The sequence below is a fragment of the Aquarana catesbeiana genome, linkage group LG13 (genome assembly GCF_042186555.1).
Source record: "Aquarana catesbeiana isolate 2022-GZ linkage group LG13, ASM4218655v1, whole genome shotgun sequence".
Taxonomy (NCBI): domain Eukaryota; kingdom Metazoa; phylum Chordata; class Amphibia; order Anura; family Ranidae; genus Aquarana; species Aquarana catesbeiana.
In genome coordinates this window covers 229,454,762-229,480,884 of record NC_133336.1, presented here as the reverse complement: position 1 = coordinate 229,480,884, position 26,123 = coordinate 229,454,762, and the positions used below count along the sequence as shown (strand labels likewise).

At 44.8% G+C, this 26,123-nt stretch overlaps 1 protein-coding gene across 1 annotated transcript in view; it reads right to left on the bottom strand.

The window, feature by feature from the left end:
- LOC141116688 (Fc receptor-like protein 5) overlaps window positions 1-13,898 on the bottom strand; it is a 151,060-nt gene extending 137,162 nt beyond the window's left edge. Inside the window, exons 1-2 of the mRNA XM_073609078.1 lie at window positions 13,775-13,898; window positions 5,033-5,053 (exon numbers count right to left, since the gene is read on the bottom strand). Of these exons, the coding sequence (XP_073465179.1) occupies window positions 5,033-5,053; window positions 13,775-13,898 (145 nt within the window). The remainder of the gene's footprint in view (window positions 1-5,032; window positions 5,054-13,774) is intronic.
- Window positions 13,899-26,123: the final 12,225 nt, after the last annotated feature.

The following is a 26,123-nucleotide window of genomic DNA, read 5'->3' as shown; positions in this document are numbered from 1 at the left end:
AGATCCACCCCAACAACAATAGACTCCCAACGGTCAGCAACAATAGACCCCCCCACAAAGCAACAATAGATCCCCCACCAAGCAACAATAGATCCACCCCAGCAACAGTAGACTCCCAATGGTCAGCAACAATAGACCCCCCCACTAAGAAATAATAGACCCCCCACCAAGCAACAATAGACCCCCCCACCAAGCCACAATAGACCCCCCAGCAACAATATATCCAACCCAGCAACAATAGACTCCCAACACTCAGCAATAATAGACCCCACACCAAGCAACAATAGACCCCCCCAGCAACAATAGATCCAACCCAGCAACAATAGACTCCCAACAGTCAGCAACAATAGACCCCCCAGCAACAATAGATCCAACCCAGCAATAATATATTCTCAACAGCCAGCAAGAATAGACCCCCACCAAGCAACAATGGACCCCCCCCAGCCATAATAGATCCCTCAACAGCCAGCATCAATACCCTCCAGAACCCCTTGCCATTTCATACTGTATATTCAGTGCTGGAAGTGCGTTCCCCCTTGTTCCCCGTGTTCCCCCGCGTTCCCGCTGAAAAAAATCCCTACATAGCACAATGTTTAACAATGCATCCTACAGAGAATTTATGTTCAGAAATCTAAGACATTCGGTTTACAATCCAGAAAGACAAAGAAAGTAATTAACATTCTATAAAAATAACAAGACCTCAGTAGTGACGTAGGGCCTGGGGGATGGAACCACCACACACATTGGAGGACCCGGTATCCAACACACCCGGCAGCAAGATTGATATACTAAATTATTAGAACATGTTCACTTTCAAAATGGATTTTCTCTGTGCAAATTGAATTTTCACTTAGTTTAGTAAATGAAGGGAGGTTGTGCTGACTTCAATCATCTAATCATGCTTTTTACATTCTTCTTGTACATGATTGGGTATTCCTTGCAAAGTGAATTATTACATTGTTTCATCTCATTGACTAAAGCTGGTCATGCATGGATCAAAATTTGGCAGGTTCAGCAGAGACTGGCCGGATTTAAACCCCTGTATGGGCAGGCACTCTGTACAGAAACTCATCTACTGATCAGCTTCTGTACAACTAGCCTGTTGGACTTTCCCTACTCCATCAGCGCTGCCAGCTGATCAATGTATTTGTCAGAAACCATGAAATCAGACCGAGACAGAAGATCAGTTAAATCACACTTGTTTAATAAATATAGTCAAAACATAGCCAGAGTTCAGGAACCGGAATGGATAGTCAGCCAAGCCAGAAGTCAGGGATCAATGTAGTGGTACAGAAAGCAGGATCTGGAGCCAGAAGGGATGTCAGCAAAGCAAGTCTTTAAGCAGGAATGCAGGAGATAGTCTCTGTGATGTTGACCAAGGCGAAGGCAGAGATCACCTGGGCTGGACGGCTTAAGTAGGCAGCACTGATGAGCAGGATCATCAACAGCTGAGTAACTGTGGAGAGATAGGAGCTGGCAATTAGCTGACATGTGAGTGGCCAGCTCATTGAAGGAAGGGCTGAGCCCAGCCCTGACAGTATTCTGATGCCTGGGGAGCCTCCCCCCTGTCAGAATACAATGGTTCAGCGTGGAGGATTCCCCCATCCACACTAGATTTGTGGATGGGAGAATTGAGTCTTTTTTTTTTCAACCCACTGGTAGGGTTGCCACCTGTGCGGGGTTCACTCGGACAGCCCGGGTTGTGAATCATGTGTCCGGGTTTTAGTCCATCTAAAACCCAGACACATTATTCAGAAATGAATGTAGCTCAAAACAGGGCCTGACAGAAGGGGGCGCTATGCGCGCTGCATTACTTTTCTCTTTGGCATGCCCAAAGGTGTCCCAGGTCTGTTATCCTCTAGTACATACTAAAAAAAATAATAATTTGCCATGTGCCGTTAAAGTGTCTGGGTTTGGCTTAAAGAAAAAGTGGCAACCCTACCCGGGCTGCTTAATATAAGTGAAAATTCAATGCTTAAGCTGTTGTAGCTCCCAAGAGAGCAAAGATTGCCTACTTACCAGCATATCAGTCTCAGTCCCACTGTCACTGCTGCCCATTGCCAACACTTGACACACCCACTTCCTGGGCAGTCACACCCAGGCAATGCCCACTTTCTGGTTATGACTAAGGCCTTATAGGCTGAAACGCGTCAACTGTTCTTATTTGCGTTTGGTCACTGTGGCTTGTCTATAAATATTATATTTCTTAAGAGCAATCACCGGAGTGCGGATCATCTTTTCCTCACTTTCTGGTGTGGTCCTGCCCCCTAAATATGCAGGAACCGCCCACTAGCAACCACAATCCTCTCTATAATACCCTTGCTCAGCCAATATACATGCTTAGCAAATCAAATAGGGATAGTGGTGTAATCCTGGAGCACAGCCTTGGGCACAGCATTATTGGAAGGACGGTCTAAGATGCAATCAACATTGATAATGATTTATTCAATACATTGCTGCAATATATCAACACTCACCAAACTTCTAATAACACGAAATTAGCAGAAGGAGCCCAAAGGGTGGCGCTAAAGAGCTGAAAAATCATGTAGTACGTTACTACGTTTGTAATTGTTGGCCAACATTTGTGTGACCGTGTGTATACAAGACAAGTTTGGGCCAATGCCCTTCGGACAAAATTTAACCATTTTGTTGTCGGAAAGTCCGATCGTGTGTACGAGGCTTTAGTCTTTTGACTAAAATTATATTTTAGTTTTAGTCCTCTTTTAGTCATCTGCAATTGCTTTAGTTTTAGTCGTATTTAGTAGACTAAATCTCCGGTACATTTTAGTCGTCTAAAATCTAATGGGTGTACTTAAATTGTAATACTTTATTTAAGCATTTCTCTACAATTTCCAAACTCATTATATACTGCTGGAGCGCAAAATCCAATATGTTACTATTTATGGTATTGAGGTTTGCAGTTTGACGTCAAATTTCAATTTAGTTTTAGTCTAAGGCCTCGTACACACGATCAAATTTTCCGACAGGAAATGTTCGATGACAGGCTGTTGGCGGAAAATCCGACCGTATGTACGCTCCATCAGACAATTGTTGTCGGATTTTTTGCATACAAATGTTGCATGGCAGGTTTTCAAAATGTTCCGCGGACTAATGTGTGTTGTCGGATTTTCTGAGCGTGTGTACACAAGTCCGTCGGACAAAATAATGGTTCGTAATGGAGAATCAACATTCATGACGTGGCAAATTATGAAATCTGGAAATGCAGCGCACAATTCTCTTCTTCTTTAATGGGATAATAATGAAGCGGCTTTGCTGGTGATACTGATGGAGTTATTGCAAATGAGTTTTCAAAGGCTTTTTTTTTCTAGTGCTATCAAGTGGACACTCTCTCCTCACTCCTCTCTCCTTGCTCCTCTCTCCTTGCTCCTCTCTCCTTGCTTCCCTCTCCTCTCTCCTCGCTCCCCTCTCCTTGCTCCTCGCTCCTCTCTCCTCGCTTCTTTCTCCTCTCTCTTCGCTCCTCTCTCCTCGCTCCTCTCTCCTCACGCTTCTCTCCTCTCTCCTCGCTCTTCTCTCCACGCTCCTCTCTCCTCTCTCCACGCTCCTCTCTCCTCGCTCATCTCTCCTCTCTCCTTGCTCCTCTCTCCTCGCTCCTTTCTCCTCGCTCCTCTCTCCTCGCTCCTCATTGCTCTCTGCTCGCTCCTCTCTCTGCTCACAGAAGCAGCAGTGGGAACCATTGGTGCCTGCTGCTATCAATCAAATTCTAGGAGCAGAGTTTGAGGGGAATGGGGTTGAGACGTACTGCGCATGTCAATAGACGCACACAGCCCAGCTCAGGAGGGAGCCCACAGGTACACCTCTATAGGAAGCTACTTCCTATGGGGGCGCAAAGCGAAGAGAAAGATCCAGAAGCACCAGTTGGGGACCCTAGAAGAGGAGGATCAGGCCTGCTCTGCACAAAATCATTACAGAGGAGGTAAGTATGACATGTTTGCTATTTTAAAAAAAATCAGGCTTTACAATTGTAACGAGCCCTTGCTCGCTCGGTCCCACTCTCCCGACACTCCTCTGCTGCTATAGAATCAGATTGCAGATCGCAACATCTGATTGTTCGGTGATCCGATGCTCCGGGATTAGACCTACAGCGAGGTGCTGTTCTAATCCAGTGGTGTAGCTCAGAACAAACACCAGGCAGGCTGTATGTAAGTTCAACCAGGAATCTCTTTTATTGAAAAATACAGGCTCTTTTATACAATAAAAGAGGAGGTGTGTACCTCCGGCTCATATTACTCTGAACATACACCTGTGACCAGAAACCTAATTAACATGGGCTAATTAACTAATCCCTTTAGACAGCCTAGATGACTCAGACATGACCTTTAGGCCAGACTGGCCGTCTTGTAGCTCAGAAAACACAATCAACATTATCACAAATCAACACAGACTCTTCTTCACACAATAGCACAAACAACAATGGGGATCTAATGACTCTTAGATCCCATAGTAGACTTATTTACAATACACATTCTAGCAGGGAACAGACAGACAGGTGTTGGAATTTACATCAGCGTCTCCTAACAGTATCTGTCCCAGCATTATGAATCAACCACTATTCCAAACTTCATGACAACAATCACTTTAATTATGTTAAATTTTCTCCAGCCCCCTTCTTAACATTTTATACAGAGGGAAGCTAAGTAGAATTTTTTAGCAAGTAAAAGTAATAAAATGTAAGTAGAGATGGATTTGTGGCTATTCTATGTGATTGGGAACTTGTAAGATTAATATAGTGGGTGTTATTATCTCACTTTGGCTGCAAAAGTGAAAATGTACTTTACACCTCTTCTTGTGCAGGGAGCTTTATTTTATTCGTTTTTTGGAACTGTATTAATTAATTGCAAAGTTAAAACAAATTCAAGTAATCAAATTAAACAATTTATCTATCAATTCCACATATTAACAATAATATTACCAACTCATTCATTTTAACTATTATTTTTTATTGTATATTATTATTATTGTATATTGTATTGTATTGTATATTATTTATTGTATATTATTGTTTTGCACTTACCAGATTTTCCCATCATGAGTGCTGAAAATAGAAAATACAAAATGTAAAATTTCCTATATCTAATCTATCTTCTATAATATCACCTACAGTATATCTCAGTGGTCCCCTCTTGCCTATGTACAGTGCTGAGACCAAACCCCTCCTGCCTGCCTAGAGCCCCTGCAATATTTTAGTGTTCCCCTCCCTCCTGTCTGGAATCCTCTGTAAGCTGTAGATCTATTTTCTAAATAAACTGAACTGGGAAAAACTGAGGTGAAGTAACAAATTCAATCTAACTGATTTAAACTCTTATATTGTGGACCAGATATTTATGTTTTATTACTGATTGATACAAAGGTTGTGTTTGCTGTGTGTGTATTCTATGTGTTATGTATTGTGTTGTATGTTCTGTTTGCTGTGTGTTATGTATTGTGTTGTATGTTCTGTTTGCTGTGTGTTATGTATTGTGTTATATGTTTTGTTTGCTACATGTTATGTATTGTGTTGTATGTTCTGTTTGCTGCGTGTTATGTCTTGTTTTGCATGTTCTGTTTGCTTAGTGTTATGTATTGTGTTGTATGTTCTGTTGGCTGCGTGTTATGTATTGTGTTGCATGTTCTGTTTGCTGTGTGTTATGTATTGTGTTGTATGTTCTGTTTGCTCTGTGTTATGTATTGTGTTGTATGTTCTGCTTGCTGCGTGTTATGTTTTGTATTGTATTTTCTGTTTGCTGTGTGTTATGTATTGTGTTGTATGTTCTGTTTGCTCTGTGTTATGTATTGTGTTGTATGTTATGTTTGCTCTGTGTTATGTATTGTGTTGTATGTTATGTTTTCTCTGTGTTATGTATTGTGTTGTATGTTCTGTTTGCTGTGTGTTATGTATTGTGTTGTATGTTTTGTTTGCTACATGTTATGTATTGTGTTGTATGTTCTGTTTGCTGCGTGTTATGTATTGTTTTGCATGTTCTGTTTGCTTAGTGTTATGTATTGTGTTGTATGTTCTGTTGGCTGCGTGTTATGTATTGTGTTGCATGTTCTGTTTGCTGTGTGTTATGTATTGTGTTGTATGTTCTGTTTGCTCTGTGTTATGTATTGTGTTGTATGTTCTGCTTGCTGCGTGTTATGTTTTGTATTGTATTTTCTGTTTGCTGTGTGTTATGTATTGTGTTGTATGTTCTGTTTGCTCTGTGTTATGTATTGTGTTGTATGTTCTGTTTGCTGTGTGTTATGTATTGTGTTGTATGTTCTGTTTGCTGCGGGTTATGTATTGTGTTGTAGTGTTGTATGTTATGTTTGCTCTGTTGTTCTGTGTTATGTATTGTGTTGTATGTTCTGTTTGCTGTGTGTTATGTATTGTGTTGTATGTAGGGATGAGCTTCGTGTTCGAGTCGAACCCATGTTCGACTCGAACATCGGCTGTTCGATCGTTCGTCGAATTGCGAACGATATGGGCCGTTCGCGCCAAATTCGTGTGGCGCGTCACGGCCCATAATTCACTGCGGCATCGCAGTGCATTGCTTGCTGATGATTGGCCAAGCATGCACTATGACCCGCATGCTTGGCCAATCACAGCGCCGCCTTAACAGAGAGCCATAATTGGCCAAAGCCAAGGAGGCTTTGGCCAATTATGGCTCAGGGGATTTAGTACACGCCCCACACTATATAAGGCCGCCTGCACGGCGGCCCTGTGCAGTGTGTTCCGGTGTGCTTAGAGAGAGAGAGAGACAGTGTCATTTCATTTGAGTTAGCTAGATTAGGCAGGACAGTCAGTCAGTTAGCTGCACTTAAAGTGTATTGTGTATATACATGCATCCCAGGTGTTGCATATATATATATATACACTGTATTCAGTTTAGCTAGATCCATTCCTGTTATCTTCTAGACTATTTACATTTAGTGCAGTGCGTCCTGCTCACAGTGTTCAGCTAGATCCGTTCCTGTTATATTCCTACTGACAGGCAGGCTTGTCTTGTTACAGCATTTTGAAGAAAATTACTGGTGTTCTTTTGATCCTATTAGTACCACAGTCAGGCAGCTAGACTATTTACATTTAGTGCAGTGCGTCCTGCTCACAGTGTTCAGCTATCTGTTATCTTCTTACTGACAGGCAGGTTTGTCTTGTTACAGTATTTTAAAGAAAATTACTGGTGTTCTTTTGATCCTATTAGTACCACAGTCAGGCAGCTAGACTATTTACAGTTAGTGCAGTGCGTCCTGCCCACAGTGTTCTGCTAAACCTACAAGTAAGTGGGGTGCGTCCTGCTCACATTGTTCAGCTAAACCTACAAGTTAGTGGGGTGCGTCCACCTCACAGTGTTCAGCTAAACCTACAAGCTAGTGGGGTGCGTCCTGCTCACAGTGTTCAGCTAGATCCGTTTCTGTTATCTTCTTACTGACAGGCAGGCTTGTCTTGTTACAGTAAATACAGCTACCTGAAGAAAATTGCTGGTGTTCTTTTGATCCTATTAGTACCACAGTCAGGCAGCTAGACTATTTACAGTTAGTGCAGTGCATCCTGCTCACAGTGTTCTGCTAAACCTACAAGTTAGTGGGGTGCGTCCTGCTCACAGTGTTCAGCTAAACCTACAAGTTAGTGGGGTGCGTCCACCTCACAGTGTTCAGCTAAACCTACAAGCTAGTGGGGTGCGTCCTGCTCACAGTGTTCAGCTAGATCCGTTCCTGTTATCTTCTTACTGACAGGCAGGCTTGTCTTGTTACAGTATTTTAAAGAAAATTACTGATGTTCTTTTGATCCTATTAGTACCACAGTCAGACAGCTAGACTATTTACAGTTAGTGCAGTGCGTCCTGCTCACAGTGTTCTGCTAAACCTACAAGTTAGTGGGGTGCGTCCTGCTCACAGTGTTCAGCTAAACCTACAAGTTAGTGGGGTGCGTCCACCTCACAGTGTTCAGCTAAACCTACAAGCTAGTGGGGTGCGTCCTGCTCACAGTGTTCAGCTAGATCCGTTTCTGTTATCTTCTTACTGACAGGCAGGCTTGTCTTGTTACAGTAAATACAGCTACCTGAAGAAAATTGCTGGTGTTCTTTTGATCCTATTAGTACCACAGTCAGGCAGCTAGACTATTTACAGTTAGTGCAGTGCGTCCTGCTCACAGTGTTCTGCTAAACCTACAAGTTAGTGGGGTGCGTCCACCTCACAGTGTTCAGCTAAAGCTACCTGTAGAAGGTTGGTGGTGGCAGGCAGTTGATTTTGCTAGCTGCAGTATCAGTACATATATATATATATATATATATCCCAGCTTAGTGCAGCTACAGGCCATTAGTATGTCTGGAAGGCCAAGAAGGAGAGGCAGACAGTCACAAGCCAATAAGAGAGGGCAAGCAGGCTCTGTGTCTAGTGCTGGTCGTGGAGACGGTGCATCCTCATCAGCACGTGGCCATGGGACACGCTTGGCCTTTTTTTCGGCAGCTGGCCGTGTTGAGCCGCAACATGCGGAAGACTTGGTCGAGTGGATGACCAAGCCGTCCTCATCCTCCTAATTCCTCTATCATCCATGACCAGGGTACTTTGTCTGGCAAAGCAGCGGCCTCTTCCCTCGGCTCAATGTCATCAGTGACTCCTTCCCTAGCCCCACCATGTCCTCCTGAGGAGTCCCTCGAACTGTTTGACCACAGTGTTGGGTACATGCTCCAGGAGGATGCCCAGCGTTTGGAAGGCTCTGATGATGATACTGAGCTCGATGAAGGCAGTAACACGAGCACGGACAGAGGGGGTGCCCAAGAAGGACAGCAATCTGGCAGTCATGCTCCCCCTGCTGCAGCATACTGCCAGGTTTGCTCCAGTGATGAGGAGGGAGGGGATGATGAGGTCACTGACTCAACGTGGGTGCCTGATAGGAGAGAGGAGGAGGAGGAGGCGGCACATCACCAACGAGGCAGGATGCCCTCCAGGGGCCAGCCTAAGGGCAGCACATTGACTGCATCACACCCCAAAGCTCCACATGTGCAGGGCGCTGCAGTCTCTGCGCGTTATTCAAAAAGTTCTTTGGTGTGGGCCTTTTTTGAGACGAGTGCATCAGATCGCACCGCTGCTATTTGCAACATATGTCTCAAGCGTATCTCGCGTGGCCAAAACATCTCCCGCTTGGGTACCACATGCTTGACCAGACATATGTTGACCTGCCATGCAGTTCGTTGGCAAGCGTATCTAAAAGACCCACACCAAAGAACAAAGAGGACCTCTGCTTGCTCCTCATCAGCTGAGATTTCCAACCCCACTAGACCTTCAGTCCTCTCTGAGACCTGCACTGAGAGGAATGAAGGTGTAGAATTAGGTGTGTCACAGCCACGTACTTGTGGGCAATCTGATTTTGGTACACCGACGTCAGATTGTACCAGGCAAATTTCCCTGCCCCAGCTGCTGCACCGCCGAAAGAAGTTTGCTCCCAGCCATCCACATGCCCAACGGTTGAATGCTAGCTTGGCAAAATTGCTAGCACTTCAACTGCTGCCTTTTCAGTTGGTAGACTCTGCCCCCTTCCGTGAGTTTGTGGAATGTGCGGTTCCTCAGTGGCAGGTACCCAAACGCCACTTTTTCTCACGGAAGGCGATTCCGGCTCTCTACCAGCATGTGGAAGGCAATGTCCATGCCTCGCTGGACAGGGCGGTCAACGGTAAGGTGCATATTACCGCTGACTCATGGTCCAGCAGGCATGGACAGGGACGTTACCTAAGTTTCACGGTGCATTGGGTGACTCTGCTGGCAGCTGGGAAGGATGCAGGACAAGGTGCAGTAGTGTTGGAGGTTGTTCCGCCACCACGCCTCCAAAATGCTAATGATTGTGACACACCTCTCTCCTCCACCCCCTCCTCTTCTTCTTCCTCCATGGCCTCTTCCTCGGAACCAGCGGTGCTCCGTAGTCGTTCAAGGGGCTACGCAAGTACGCAGGCCAAAAGATGCCATGCGGTGCTTGAGCTGGTGTGCTTGGGGGACAGGAGCCACACTGGGGCAGAGGTTCTGTCAGCTCTGCAGGGGCAGGTTCAGAGGTGGTTGAAGCCACGCCAACTTAAGGCAGGAATGGTGGTTTGCGACAATGGCACCAACCTCCTCTCTGCCCTCCGACAGGGACAAATGACCCATATGCCCTGTTTGGCTCACGTCCTTAACTTGGTGGTGCAGCGGTTCTTGGGCAGGTACCCGGGCTTACAGGATGTCCTGAGGCAGGCCAGGAAAGTCTGTGTGCATTTCCGCCGGTCATATAATGCCAGTGCTCGGCTGACGGACCTCCAAAAGGAGTTTAACCTGCCCAAGAACCGCCTAATCTGTGACATGCCCACCAGGTGGAACTCAACGTTGGCCATGCTGCAGCGGCTGCACACGCAGCAGAGGGCCATCAATGAGTACCTGTGCGACTATGGCACCAGGACAGGGTCAGGGGAGCTTGGTTTTTTTTCCCCACGCCAGTGGGCCATGATCAGGGATGCATGCACTGTCCTGTCACCATTTGAGGAGGCCACGAGGATGGTGAGCAGTGACAGTGCATGCATCAGTGACACTGTCCCCCTTGTCCACCTGTTGGAGCACACGCTGCGTGGAATAATGGACAGGGCACTTGAGGCAGAACAGAGGCAGGAAGAGGAGGACTTCCTTAGCTCTCAAGGCCCCCTTTATCCAGACAGTGTTCCTGCGTGCCCGCCGATCACACAGGAAGAGGACGAGGAGGAAGAGGAGGAGGAGGAGGAGGAAGATTGTGTCAGTATGGATGTGGAGCCTGGCACTCAGCATCAGCAGCAGTCTTTAAGGGATCAGTCCCAAGAAACACATGGACTTGTACGTGGCTGGGAGGAGGTGGCTGCGGACCATGTCGTCCTTAGTGACCCAGAGGACTCCGGACCGAATGCCTCAGCAAACCTACGCTGCATGGCCTCCCTGATCCTGCAAAGTCTGCGTAAGGATCCTCGTATTCGTGGTATCAAGGAGAAGGACCAATACTGGCTGGCAACCCTCCTTGATCCACGTTACAAGGGTAAGGTTGCGGACCTTATCTTGCCATCGCAGAGGGAGCAGAGGATGAAACATCTTCGGGAGGCCTTGCAGAAAGGTCTGTGCAACACGTTCCCAGAGACTGGGAGGTTACAAACTCCTGTTTCTGGACAACGTGTTGCTGAGGCTTTGGTCAGTCAAAGAAGGAGCGGTGGAGAAGGTGGCCGTCTGACCGATGCGTTCAGACAATTTTTTGGTCCGCAGCCCCAAGGTATGATCGGTTCCAGCAACCATCGCCAGCGTCTGTTTTACATGGTGCAGGAATACCTAGGGACAAGATCAGACTTGGACACCTTTCCCACCGAAAATCCTCTGGGTTACTGGGTCTTGAGGATGGATCACTGGCCAGAGCTTGCACAGTATGCAATTGAGCTACTGGCCTGTCCTGCATCCAGCGTTCTTTTGGAACGCACATTCAGTGCTGCTGGAGGCGTGGTAACCGATCACAGGGTGCGTCTGTCCACTGACTCGGTCGATCGACTGACCTTCATAAAAATGAATGAGTCTTGGATCACCACCAGCTACCAAGCACCTGATGCTGATGTAACCGAATAATTTTTTTTGAAATCTCAGATCCCTTCAAAGACTGCCTATGCTGATGCTGAGTGACTATCCCTGAGTAATTATCCTCTTCCTCCTCAATCATCACGCTGATAGCTTGTAAGAACATTTTTGGTTCTGGGTGCCACCACCAGTGCCTAAGGCACAATTTTTCAGCCCCTGTTTAACAGGGGCGTGTAATTACGATTTTTGATGTAATACTTTGCAGCAGGGCTCGTTCCTGCATTCCAACTAGAGTGTCTGTGAGGGGTTGCAGTGTTGTGGCACCAGCACCAGTGCCTAAGGCCCAATTTTTTCAGCCCTTGTTTAGCAGGGGCGTGTAATTACAATTTTTGATGCAATACTTTGCAGCAGGGCTCGTTCCTGCATTCCAACTAGAGTGTCTGTGAGGGGTTGCATTGTTGTGGCACCAGCACCAGTGCCTAAGGCCTAATTTTTCAGCTCCTGTTCAACAGGGGCATGTAATTACAATTCTTGATCTAATATTTCACAGCAGAGCCCTGTGAGGGCTTACAGTGTTGTGGCCACAGCAACACCTAAGGCCCAAATTTCTGCTGAGTATATAGGGCAGGACCCTACTTTCAAACAACTAACTTACAAACAACTCCTACTTGCAAACGGAAGGAGACAACAGGAAGTGAGAATAAATCTACCCCTAGGAAGGGAAATTCTCTCCTGTAAGAGTTAATATGGGAAAAACATTTCTCCTTTCCACTGATGCTTTCCAATCCATTGGGACAAAAAGTGAGGTGAAATCTTCTGAAGAGGAGGAAAGACAGCAAAACAAATGTCACAGGGGTGATAACCCTTCCCTATGTTTTCCAAAAAGCTTAAAAAAGATTTTTTGGCTGGAGCTAAACACGTTAAAAATGTACCCGTTCAAAATTACAAAGAGATTCTACTTAACAACAAACCTACAGCCTGTATACTGCTGTTCAGAGTATATAGGGCCTGGTGGCCCCACACCTTTCCTTATTTTAATTTGGGTGCGGGGTTCCCCTTAATATCCATACAAGACCCAAAGGGCCTGGTAATGGACTGGGGGGTACCCATGCCGTTTGTCTCACTGATTTTCATCCATATTGCCAGGACCCGACATTACATTAAACCCGCAAGCAGTTTTAAATGAGATTTTTTCCTTTAAAAATGACATTTGGTGCAGGGACTGTTCTAAACACGGGAAACACGCGTCACTTTACAGGCATACTATAGACACCCCTCAGGTACGATATTTAAAGGAATATTTCACTTTTTTTTTTTTTACTTTAAGCATCATTAAAATCACTGCTCCCGAAAAAACGGCCGTTTTTAAAAGTTTTTTTTGCATTGATACATGTCCCCTGGGGTAGGACCCGGGTCCCCAAACCCTTTTTAGGACAATACCATGCAAATTAGCCTTTAAAATGAGCACTTTTGATTTCGAACGTTCGAGTCCCATAGACGTCAATGGGGTTCTAACGTTCGTGCGAACTTTCGGTCCGTTCGCAGGTTCTGGTGCGAACCGAACCGGGGGGTGTTCGGCTCATCCCTAGTTGTATGTTCTGTTTGCTGCGTGTTATGTATTGTTTTGCATGTTCTGTTTGCTTAGTGTTATGTATTGTGTTGTATGTTCTGTTGGCTGCGTGTTATGTATTGTGTTGTATGTTCTGTTTGCTGTGTGTTATGTATTGTGTTGTATGTTCTGTTTGCTCTGTGTTATGTATTGTGTTGTATGTTATGTTTTCTCTGTGTTATGTATTGTGTTGTATGTTCTGTTTGCTGTGTGTTATGTATTGTGTTGTATGTTCTGTTTGCTGCGGGTTATGTATTGTGTTGTATGTTATGTTTGCTCTGTGTTATGTATTGTGTTGTATGTTCTGTTGTTCTGTGTTATTTATTGTGTTGTATGTTCTGTTTGCTGTGTGTTATGTATTGTGTTGTATGTTCTGCTTGCTGCGTGTTATGTTTTGTATTGTATTTTCTGTTTGCTCTGTGTTATGTATTGTGTTGTATGTTCTGTTTGCTCTGTGTAATGTTGGGTGTTTTGCACTTTGTGTTGTGTCTGTGTGGGTTATACTGTATGTGTGTCATGTGTTGTATGTGTGTTATGTGTTTTATGTGTGTTATAGTTCATGTGTCTTTTTGTTGGTGTAACACACAAAAGTCTCTCAGCTGAAACACAGATAAGATATAGAAGAAATGTCTTTGTACTTACACAGGAATATGATGATGATGAAGGTAGACATGGTGGACGTGTCCAGCAAGCTCTGAGCTTCTGTCAGTAAAGCAGAAGTTCTGACTCTTCTAACTTCCTGAGGTTTATACATAGGAAATGTCATAACTGGTAAAACTGAGGCAGAGGATAAAATTCAAGAGAAACCCGGGGGGAGGAGGGGCTTAAAGGTGAGTTTAGCGTTCAGCATTACATCTAGCACCCCGGCATACGGAGATGGGCTTCAAGTTGTGCCATCGATTTTGACAGAGAAGTCGGAAGGGGCATTTGGGGGAGGAAATATCATGAGCTCAGTTTTGGATAGATTGAGTTTGAGGAAGTGGTGTGACATCCAGACTGATATATCTGATAGTAAATTAGAGATATGTGATGAGATGGAGGGAGTGAGCTGAGGGGTAGAGAAATAGATTTGGGTGTCGTCGGCATCGTCTCCCCCAGAGAATTGTAGAGATTACCGTTTTTTATTTTTTTATTTTGCCTAGGCTTACAATTTAAAGCCCATTTTAAAATGTAATAAACCAAGGAACACATGTGTGTTATATATCAGTTCACAAGTCTTTTAATGCGGTGTCCACATTCATTGTCTGACAAGACTGGTACACTGCAATTTATTGGGATTGGGGGTGATTTACTAAAACGGAAGGGTGCAAAATCTGGTGCAGCTCTGCATAGAAACCAATCAGCTTCCAGGTTTTGTTGTCAAAGCTTTACTGAATAAGCTGAAGTTAGAAGTTGATTGGCTACCGTGCACAGCTGCACCAGATTCTGAGTCAGTGGCGGCCCATCCATAGAGGGGTTACGGGCGCTGCCTCCTCCCTATCCATGCCTCTGGCCCCCTGATCTACATACAGGGATGCTGGACCATGGATTCCAATGGGGGGGTGTTTGTTTTTAAGCATGTGATGAGCCAGAGGCTTTTATTGGCTTCAAAAAAGGGTGGGCTTGGGGCGCAGAGCACTGCACTCAGAGCCCACCCAGTTGTGTGACAATTGCAAATGAATATCTGCTATTTTCACACTAATCCTCCTCCCGGCCAATCGGGGAGCGGGTTATGAGACCCATTTCCTGATTGGCCAAAATGCCAGGCGATCCTATTGGATGACTAGGAGGAAGGAGGAGAGAGGAGAGTGGAGAGCATAGCCACTGGGGAAGACCCGCTGACCCACCAGCCACCACTGATTTATTGGCTCACCCGCAGCGGCACTCCCCGGCTCCGACAGGCTCGGAGGTGAAGAGGTAAGGAGGCCGTCCGTCTCATGGGGGGGGGCGCAGTCTCTGCATTCAATTCCCTCGGGAGGGGGGGGTGGACTGACTTGTCTCCTGCCAGGGGGGGTGGAGGTTGGTGCCCCCCTCCCCCAAATCATCAAGCACCAGCCACCACTGTTCTGAGTGCTCTAGTTTTAGTAAACCTCCCCCATTACATTTCATTCTTGGGTTTGGGTGCCTTTTAACTCCGTCACCCTGCATTGGCGGCTCCTGTACAGCTCACAGAGCATGCTCCCGGGAGCCCGGTGGTCTGTATGTCACCCGGGCATAGCGGATCACATTACCGGTGTGTCTGGGTGATAGGAAGTTGTTATACTTTGTGATTATTATGTCTATTCACAGCAATCACGTAGTAAATAATAGAAAGCAAAAGTAAAGATCGGTTCTTTCTGCTCTCTTTGTGAAAGCAGAAAGAACTGATGCTGCAGCCTGTCAGGCAGCTTGTACACTCATAAAACTGCAGTGCCAGCCTGCCCCAGTGTCCCTATTCACTGCCCCCCCAGTATCCCTAATTACTGCCCCCCATTGTCCCTGATCACTGCCCCCCCCCTGTGTCCCTGATCACTGGCCCCCAGTGTCCCTATTCACTAACCCCCATATCCCTAATCACTGCCCCCCAGTGTCCCTGATCACTGCCCCCCCAGTGTCCCTGATCACTGCCCAAAGTGTCCCTGATCATTGTCCCCAGTGTCCCCGATCACTGCCCCCAGTCTCCCTATTCACTGCCCCCCAGTGTCCCTGATCATTGGCCCCCAGTGTCCTTGATCACTGCCCCCAGTGTCCCTGATCACTGCCCCCAGTGAAATGTAATAATAAATGCAGGCAGCCTTGTCACCTGTCCCAATGCTCACAAAAACACCACCATACACCATATCAATGTCCTGATCACCACCATACACCATATTAGCACCCTGATCACCACCATACCCCATACCAATATCCTGATCACCCCCATACCAACATCCTGATCACCACCATACCCCATACCAACATTCTGATCACCACCATACCCCATACCAACATCCTGATCACCACCATACCCCATACCCACATGCTGATCACCACCACACCCCATACCAACATCCTGATCACCACCATACCGCATATCAGTGTTCTGATCACCCCATATACCATACCAGCATCCTGATCACCGACATACCCTGTGCTAGCGTTCTGATCATCCCCTATGCCATATCAGTGTCCTGATCACCACCATACCCCATACCAGCATCCTGATCACCACCATACCCCATACCACTGTCCTGATCACCACCATACCAGCATCCTGATCACCGCCATACCCCACACCAGCATCCTGATCACCGCCATACCCCATACCAGCATCCTGATCACAGCCATACCACATATCAGTGTTCTGATCACCCCATATACCATACCAGCATCCTGATCACCGCCATACCTTATACCAACGTTCTGATCATACCCTATGTTATGTCAGTGTCCTGATCACTGCCATAACCCATACCACTGCCCTGATCCCCGCCATACCCCATATCACTGTCCTGATCACCGCCATACCCCATACCACTGTCCCGATCACCGCCATACTCCATACCAACATCCTGGTCACTTCCATACCCCATACTAGTGTCCTGCCCACTGCAATACATCATACCAGCGTCCAGCATTTATGGTCTCAGCTGATCAATTTTCAGATATATATCCCATAGTTTGTAGACTCTATAACTTTTACACAGACTAAATAATATACACTGATTTGTTTTTTTTTACCCAAAAAATGAAACAGAATACATTTTGGCCTAAATTTATGAAAAAAGATTATTTATTTGCAAAGTTTTTTTTAACAAAAACTAAGCAAATTTTTTTTTTTATATATAGCAAAAAATCCCAGTGATGATCAAGTACCACCAAAAGAAAGCTCTATTTGTGTGAAAAGAAATGATACAAATGTCATATGGATACAGTGTAGCATGACCGCACAATTGTCATTCAAAATGTGACAGCGCTGAAATCTGAAAATTGGTCTGGACTGGAAGGGAGTGAAAGTGTCCGGACTTGGTGGTTAGAAACACCTTAAGACAGAACTAAAGCTTACTATCCTTTTGCAGTATTCAGCATTTCCCTCCTCCTCAAACATCATTGGCTGGGGTCTATATAACTCAAAGTCTGTCTGAAGCTCCTCCCTTTCCCATCATGCTCCACTGTATACATTGCCTGGGTTTTCATGGAAGATCCCAATGACTGATCCATACAGATGGTTGTATGAACATTAACTATGGATATTCCATTGAAGAAAAAACCCTCAACCCCGACCTCTTTATTATCCATATCTATCTATATCTGTATGTAGCGCGCCTAACTCTATTATATTGCACAGTCACAATGCATACAATAAGGACATTACCAGTATACATATTTTTCAAAAACATACAAAGTCTCTAATACAAAATCATAAGCTGCAAAGCCTGAAAATATCTGTGATGCCATCTTCATTTCTACATCAGAACGTCTCTGTATGTTTGTTATTGTTATTATTATATTATATTTGTTATAAAGTATCTGTGTGTATATTTATTCGCATAAACCAAATGAAATATCATAAAAAATTGTTCTTTCAGTCAAACTAAAACCGTTTCTGTTTTCCTATAGTAAATTTCCCTGATGTTGGAAGCCTCTTGGAAGTTCTTCCTCTTCTCTACCACTTGTTGTGGAAGTAGATGAAGCATAGAGCGGCAGCTAATACAAATCCAGAGATCACCAGTCGTATTATATTATGCATGGTGTAATCTGTGGAGATAATCAGAGGATACATAGTCAAAATAAAGCATGAATCTTGTATAGAAATGATCTTCACTCTTTGATGTTGATCCACTAATGGAGTAGAGGCTGTTGACCTTGCAAGTCAATCTTCACTTTAAAAAGTAATTTAATGTTCACATATTTAATAAGGTGAAGCTTATTTTAAGGCCCAACCTTAGGATAAATCTCTCCCCCTCCTCCATTCGCTTTTTAGAAAAATAAATAAGAATAAAATAAAGACTTTTTATTCTCACCAAAATCTACCATTTATGTCCCTCACCACCCCTAGCTCCTGGAGAGACAACTAGCGGATTCAAAGGTGTAGTCTGAGCCCACACTGATTGGTCACCTAGTCATCACTTAGGTCTTCTGAATCCTGAAAAGGAGTAGAGGCCATTGACCTTGCAGAGTCAATCTTCAGTTTGAAAAGTAAGGTTCACTTAGATTAGTGAATAAAGTGAAGCTGTGTTTGCTTACCATCTGTATGAAAGACATCCCCCATCCCTTCCTTCTACCCACTTATCACCCATTCAGCACTTATTTAAAAAATATAATGCCTTACAAAGGTTTTTCATACTCACCCAACTCTGCCATTCACATGATCTTCACCAAGGCCACTTCCTGGACTGACAATCGGTGGATCAGAGCTGCAATCTGAGCCCACACTGAACAGTTTACCTTATCATCCCATCACTAAAGTCTTCAGGATCCTGGGAGGACCCATAATGAAGGGTCTATGTCCCCCAGCCAGTGGCATGGACACCAGAATAATAACCCTCCTTCTCTGCAGGGAAGACAATAGAAGACCTTGAATCTAGGTTCAGGGAAAATAGCTCCTTTCAACTATTTTCTGGACCAGTTCTTGTGGCACAAATTGCCCCTCAGTAGCTGAGAAGATGACATTAGAGTCTAAGAAACCGAGGAACGCTAACCCCAACCTTTCATACAAATGGACAAGAAAGTGATAAACAAAATTGCAATTGTTTTATTTTTCTGAAATATTTTTAAATGCATTACAGTGGTACTTTGAATTACGAGCATAATTAGATTCAAAAGAATACTTGTAACCCAAAGCACTCGTATATCAAAGCGAGTTTATTCATAGGAGTCAATGGAAACTCAGGTAATTTGTTCCACAGTGACTGCCATTGTATGCAATACCGCCTGTGGCCAGAGGTGGGGGGTGCCAGAGACACTCAGAAACACTTGGAGACCGCTCGGAGACACTTGGGAACAGAGTGTTTCTATGTGCTTCCAGGTGTCTCCAAGCGGCTCCGAGTGTCACCGACACCCCCGCACCTCTGGCCAGATGCGGTACTGCAAACCCCAGAGGCTTGAATCCTGCTTGTCTTACGAGACAATGCTCGCAAACCGAGTCAGGAAAATAATAGCTCGTATTGCGAAACGCTCGTAAACCGCATTACTCGCAATCCAAGGTATTTCTATATTAGTATTAGTAGTAGTAGTTGTGAAATTAGTTTAAATTTTTTCTTATATTTTCTAAAATGTAATAATAATATATTTATTCTATCTGAAATGAAATGTTGTCAGTGACTTGGCTTTCTTTATAAACAATTTCAGCAAAATTTTGACTAAAAACAGCAAAAGTCAACTCCAGCCTCGTAAATAAATTTCAATTAAATTGGTAATTTTACAGCAAAATTATTTTCATCTAAATCCCTCCACTCATCCCTACACATGATTGGATATTCAAAGTAAACACAAGATCACCTTACTCTTTAATACAAGGTACTCTTTACTCCTTTAGTAAATCAGTTTCTTTGCTTGCAAAGCATACAGGCAGAGCAGGATTTATAAGGGGGCAAAAAGGACAATTGCCTCTGCCCCCATTCCCCCTGCCAGAGGGGGCCCTAAACTTTCTTTATAAAAAATTTACTAGTTATAAAATTTGTTTCATTATTAAAAAATTAACAAAGTGTGTGGGTGTCAGGATACAGAGCAGTTAAGGCTGACTTCAGAGGCAAAGAAAGGGATGTGGGCTTCTGGCAGACGTTTTACATTTCAACTTCTCATACTATTTTACTTTTTAAGATGTTCCTTTTGACATGACTGCATTGTGGAATTCATTGCCCTGTTTATGAGAGACAAGCGGGTTAAAAAGGGAGAAGTTTGAAAAATGTTGGAAAATGCCAAGCAACAGCCCCGACCCCATTGTGTCGGAATGAAGGTAATGACCAGCAGTGAGAAAGAAGTGAGAGAAGATCAAGGGGCAAATTCAACACTCTGCAATGTTGAATAGAGTTAAACTTTGTTAGCAATTTTCACCCAAAATTTTGAGATTCCCTGGACCTCCTGAGATCTAAATCCGGCACTTCATATAGGGCTTTACATTTAAAAGCCTTACACTGTCTGCCTGCTTTGAAACACTATGAATGAATGTGTAACATTTACCTCAAAAGTTTCCCAATCCACATCAGTTCAGCAGGGGGGCAGGGGCGGAGAGGGGACTATTTAAACATTTTGGGGCATAGGTGGAATAAACCTCCAGGCCATGGTACCTGAAAATAAATTAAAGTTCCGGTCTCTTCTTATGTATCAATTAGCTGGTAAAGACCAAGATTTTAATGTAAATGTTTGCATGTTAGCAGCTGAGAATTACTTCACCTGCTTCCAAGAGTAATTAAAGAGTTCCTTCCCGGCCCCCAGCCCTCTGCTGAACTGACTGGCCCAGGGGACAGAGGGGGGGACTATTTAATAAAGAGGATTACACAGTGTACATTACATACATACACCTGACTTCTGCACTTTGTACATTACATACTCCTAACCCCTGTACATTACATACTCCTGACCCCTGTACATTACATACTCCTCCTGACCCCTGTACATTACATACTCCTGACCCCTGTACATTACATACTCCTGACCCCTGTACATTACATTCTCCTGATCCCTGTACATTACATACTCCTGAACCCCTGAAATTTGTGCATTACCCACTGCTGACACCTGTACCTCTGTACATTACATACATACACCTGACTTCTGCACTCTGTACATTACATACTCCTGTATTGTATATACTCCTGACCCTGTACATTACATACCTTTGAGCCTTGTACATTACATTAGGGATGAGCCGAACACCTTCCTGTTGGGTTTCAGCAGAACATGCGAACAGGCAAAAAATTTGTCAGAACACACGAACACCGTTAAAGTCTATGGGACACGAACATGAATAATCAAATGTGCTCATTTTAAAGGCTTATATGCAAGTTATTGTCATAAAAAGTGTTTGGGGACCCGGGTTCTGCCCCAATGCAAACATTTTTTTTAAAAACGCCTGTTTTTTCGGGAGCAGTGTTCTAAAGGAAAAATTGTCATTTAAAACTGATCGCGGCTGTAATGAATAAAACTCATTGAAAAAAAAGAGCATGGGATCCCCCCCAGTCCATTACCAGGCTCTTTGGGTCTGGTATGAATATTAAGGGGAACCCCGAACCAAAATTAAAAAAAAAAATTTGTGGGGGTCCCCCTAAAATCCATACCAGGCCCTTCGGGGCTGATATGGAAATTAAGTGGAACCCTGCGCCAAATTTAAAAAAAAAGGGCGTAGGGGTCCCCCCCAAAATCCATACCAGACCCTTCAGGTCTGGTATGGATTTTAAGGGAAACCCTGCACCAAAATGTTTTAGAAAATGGCGTAGGGGTCCCCCCCAAAATCCATACCAGACTCTTATCCGAGCATGCAACCTGGCAGGCCACAGGAAAAGAGGTGGGATGAGAGAGCGCCCCCCCTCCTGAACCGCACCAGGCCACATGCCCTCAACATGGGGAGGGTGCTTTGGGGTAGCCCCCCAAAGCACCTTGTCCCCATGTTGATGGAAACAAGGGCCTCATCCCCACAACTCTTGCCCGGTGGTTGTGGGGGTCTGTGGGCAGGGGGGCATATAGGAATCTGGAAGCCCCCTTTAACAAAGGGACCCCCAGATCCCGACCTCCCCCCCTGTGTGAAATGGTAACGAGGTACAAATGTACCCCTACCATTTCACAAAAAATTGTCAAAATGTTAAAAATTACAAAACACAGCTTGGGACAAGTCCTTTGATAAAAAATAAATAAATAAAAATGTCCATTCATCTTCTTCTATCACGCTGCGATGGACTGAAAAAGAAAAAAAAATCTGTGACCGATCCGACACATGGGAGGCTCCCGCCCTCTGACGCTTCTTCGCTTGTGACAGTTCTTATATACCTGAGGGCAGGACCACCCGGTGAGGTAACCGGGTGACCCTGCCACCTCTGACGCCACGGGGGACTTCCACATGGCTTCCCCGTGGCGTCAGGGGGCGGGGTCATCCATTTACGTAAATGGGTGGCCCCGCCCCCCTCTGATGCCACGGGGAAGCCATGGGGAAGTCCCTGTGGTGTCAGAGGGGACGGGGTCACCCGGGTATGTCATGGGTGGCCCCACCCTCAGGTATATAAGAACTGTCACAAGCGTCAGACAGCGGGAGCCTCCCATGGAGGTGGATTGGTCGCAGATGAATTGACATCGTGGGACATTTTTATTTTTTTATTTTTTAATAAAGGACTTGTCCCAAGCTGCGTTTTATTGTTTTTAACATTTTGACACTTTTTTTGTGAAATGGTAGGGGTACATTTGTACCCCTTTACCATTTCACACAGGGGGGATCTGGGGGTCCCCTTGTTTTTAGGGGGCTTCCAGATTCCGATAAGCCCCCCACTCGCAGACCCCCACAACCACTGGGCAAGGGTTGTGGGGATGAGTCCCTTGTCCCCATCAAAATGGGGACAAGGTGCTTTGGGGGGCTACCTCAAAGCACCTTCCCCAAGTTGAGGGCATGTGGCCTGGTACAGTTCAGGAGGGGGGGCTCTCTCGTTCCCCCTCATTTCCTGCAGCCTGCCAGGTAGCATGCTCGGATAAGGGTCTGGTTTGGATTTGGGGGGGACCCCACGCCATTTTTTAAAAAATGTTGGCGCAGGGTTCGCCTTAAAATCTATACCAGACCTGAAGGATCTGGTATGGATTTTGGGGGACCCCTACACCATTTTTTTTTAAATTTGGTGCAGGGTTCCCCTTAATTTCCATATCAGACCCGAAGGGCCTGGTATGGATTTTAGGGGGACCCCCACGCAATTTTTTTTTAAATTTTGGTTCGGGGTTCCCCTTAATATTCATACCAGACCTAAAGGGCCTGGTAATGGACTGGGGGGGGGGATCCCATGCTCTTTTTTTCAATGAGTTTTATCTATATTGCAGAGACCTGACAATTCATTACAGCCGCAATCAGTTTTAAATGACAATTTTTCCTTTAGAAATGTCATTTTGCTGTGGTATTGTTCTAAACACGGGAAAAATGCGCCACTTTACATGCATACTATAGACACCCCCCAGGCACAATATTTAAAGGAATATTTCATTTTTAATGTTTCACTTTAAGCATTGAAAAAATCACTGCTCCCGAAAAAACAGGCATTTTTAAAAAAACTTTGCATTGATACATGTCCCCTGGGGCAGGACCCGGGTCCCCAAACACTTTTTATGACAATAACTAGTATATAAGCCTTTAAAATTAGCACTTTTGATTTTTCATGTTAGTGTCCCATAGACTTTAACGGTATTCCGGCAGCTTTTGAATTTGCCGCGAAACACCGCATATTGTTCGCTGTTCGGTGAACAGACGAACATCCAAGCACCCGATGTTCGACCCGAACATCGGGCTCATCCCTACATTACATACTCCTGACCCCTATACATTACATATTCCTGATCCTTGTACATTATATACTCATGACCCCTGTACATTACATACTTCTCCTGACCCCTGTACATTACATACTCCACTGGACCCCTGTACATTACATACTCCTGACCCCTGAACATTACATACTCCTAACCCCTGTACATTACATACATCTGACCCTTGTACATTACATACTCTTGATCCCTGTACATTACATACTCCTGACCTCTGTACATTACATACTCCTCTTGACCCCTGTACATTACATACTCCTGACACCTGTACACTACATACTCCTGAACTTTTTGCGTTACCCACTGCTGACACCTGTACCTCTGTACATTACATACATACACCTGACTTCTGCACTCTGTACATTACATACTCCTGACCCCTGCACCTTATATACTCCTGACCCTGTACATTACATACATTTGACCCTTGTACATTACATACTCCTGACCCCTATAGATTACATACTCCTCCTGACCCCTGTATATTACATACTCCTGAACCCCTGAACTCTGTGCATTACTCACTGCTGGCACCTGTGTATGTTACATACTCCGGGTGCCACTCTGTACATTACATATTTGTGACTCTTGTACACTGTAAGAAGGCTCAGATTTTAAGGCCCCCCCACTGTTAGCACAATTTTGTGAAATTCACAATTCACCACCAAAAGGGGGCCTGCCAGATAGACTGTTTGCAGGCCCAATGATTTCCAATGGCAGCTCTCATTATATATAGGTAATATGTGATGGAACAAGATGCTGGCTAATTGTTATGTGCTCACCGTATATCTAAATATAGAGCCCATCACTCATTTTCCTCATTGTGTCATTCGTCATCCTCACTTCCATCCTCACTTCACAGGTATAATTCCCAGAATCCTCCTGCTGAGCTGACAGCACTCTGTATGTATCAGATACATTGTATCCCCGCACAGTCCATCCATCTCTGTAGAAGGCAAAGTGCAGCTCTGTGCAACCTCTGAGCAGATCCAGTCTGGTGTCACATCTCACTGTCATCTCATCTCCTTCTATTACCCTGGACGGGGTCACTTTTATTTCTGGAGGAGAGAAGATCTCTGGAAGACGAAATCAAGATATTGGCAATTTGTCCTGGAGTCAGGTCTCTATTTTCTTGATGTAAGGGGGGCTTTGGTGTCATATCTGATGTAAGGGGGGCTCTGGTGTCATATCTGATGTAAGGGGGGGCTTTGGTGTCATATCTGATGTAAGGGGGCTCTGGTGTCATATCTGATGTAAGTGGGCTCTGATGTCACATCTGATGTAAGGGGGCTCTGATGTCATATCTGATGTAAGGGGGCTCTGATGTCATATCTGATGTAAGGGGGCTCTGGTGTCATATCTGATGTAAGGTGGGCTCTGGTGTCATATCTGATGTAAGGGGGGCTCTGGTGTCATATCTGATGTAAGGGGGGCTCTGATGTCATATCTGATGTAAGGGGGGCTCTGGTGTCACATCCAATGTAAGGGGGGCTCTGATGTCACATCTGATGTAAGGGGGCTCTGGTGTCATATCTGATGTAAGGGGGCTCTGATGTCACATCTGATGTAAGGGGGCTCTGGTGTCATATCTGATGTAAGGGGGCTCTGGTGTCATATCTGATGTAAGGGGGCTCTGGTGTCATATCTGATGTAAGGGGGACTCTGGTGTCACATTTGATGTAAGGGAGGCTCTGGTGTCATATCTGATGTAAGGGGGGCTCTGATGTCATATCTGATGTAAGGGGGTTCTGGTGTCATATCTGATGTAAGGGGGTTCTGGTGTCATATCTGATGTAAGGGGGCTCTGATGTCATATCTAATGTAAGGGGGTTCTGGTTTCATATCTGATGTAAGGGGGTAAATTCTTCTGGGGCTGAAGTGATTAAAGTGCTCGGGTTTGACTTGATGAAAAGGTGGCAACCCTGCTCTTCTGGAAGTTTCTGCAAAGTTCCAGCAAGTAGGGGTAGGTATCATATATGCTGCCTGGTGAGTCATTTCAGCCTACCTGAGTAAGTCACCTTGACCCAGATTTAAAACACTGCATTTACGTACTTTACATACAAAAATATGCACATTTCTCAATCTAGCACACTAGAGGGTGCTACATATGTTTATTATGTTATAAACCACATAAGTGTATGACATATAACCCAGCATATTCAAGTAAGGGAATTGTGGTTGCTCAGACCCTGATCTGATTGTATAATTTAAGATATGCTGTATATGTAGATTTTGCAGTAAAATTACAAGGTGGAGACTGGTGGGCTGACATACCTGTGACAGGTTCATCATTGGTATTTATGTTTCATTATGTTTATTTATTTTTTTGTTGTCTTGCTTTGCATTTATTAGCTTTGTGTTGTTAGTTCTTATTGTCTCGGTCGGTTTTACCTGACATGGTATTGGCTACTTTACTGTATGAGCTACATAGCACACTCATCCCTAAACCCTAGTACACACAGGCCAAATGTTGGGCAACATTGGCCGGTTCAATAAAAACCATCTGACATCCGGCCTGTGTGTATGGCACCCAGTCTGACAG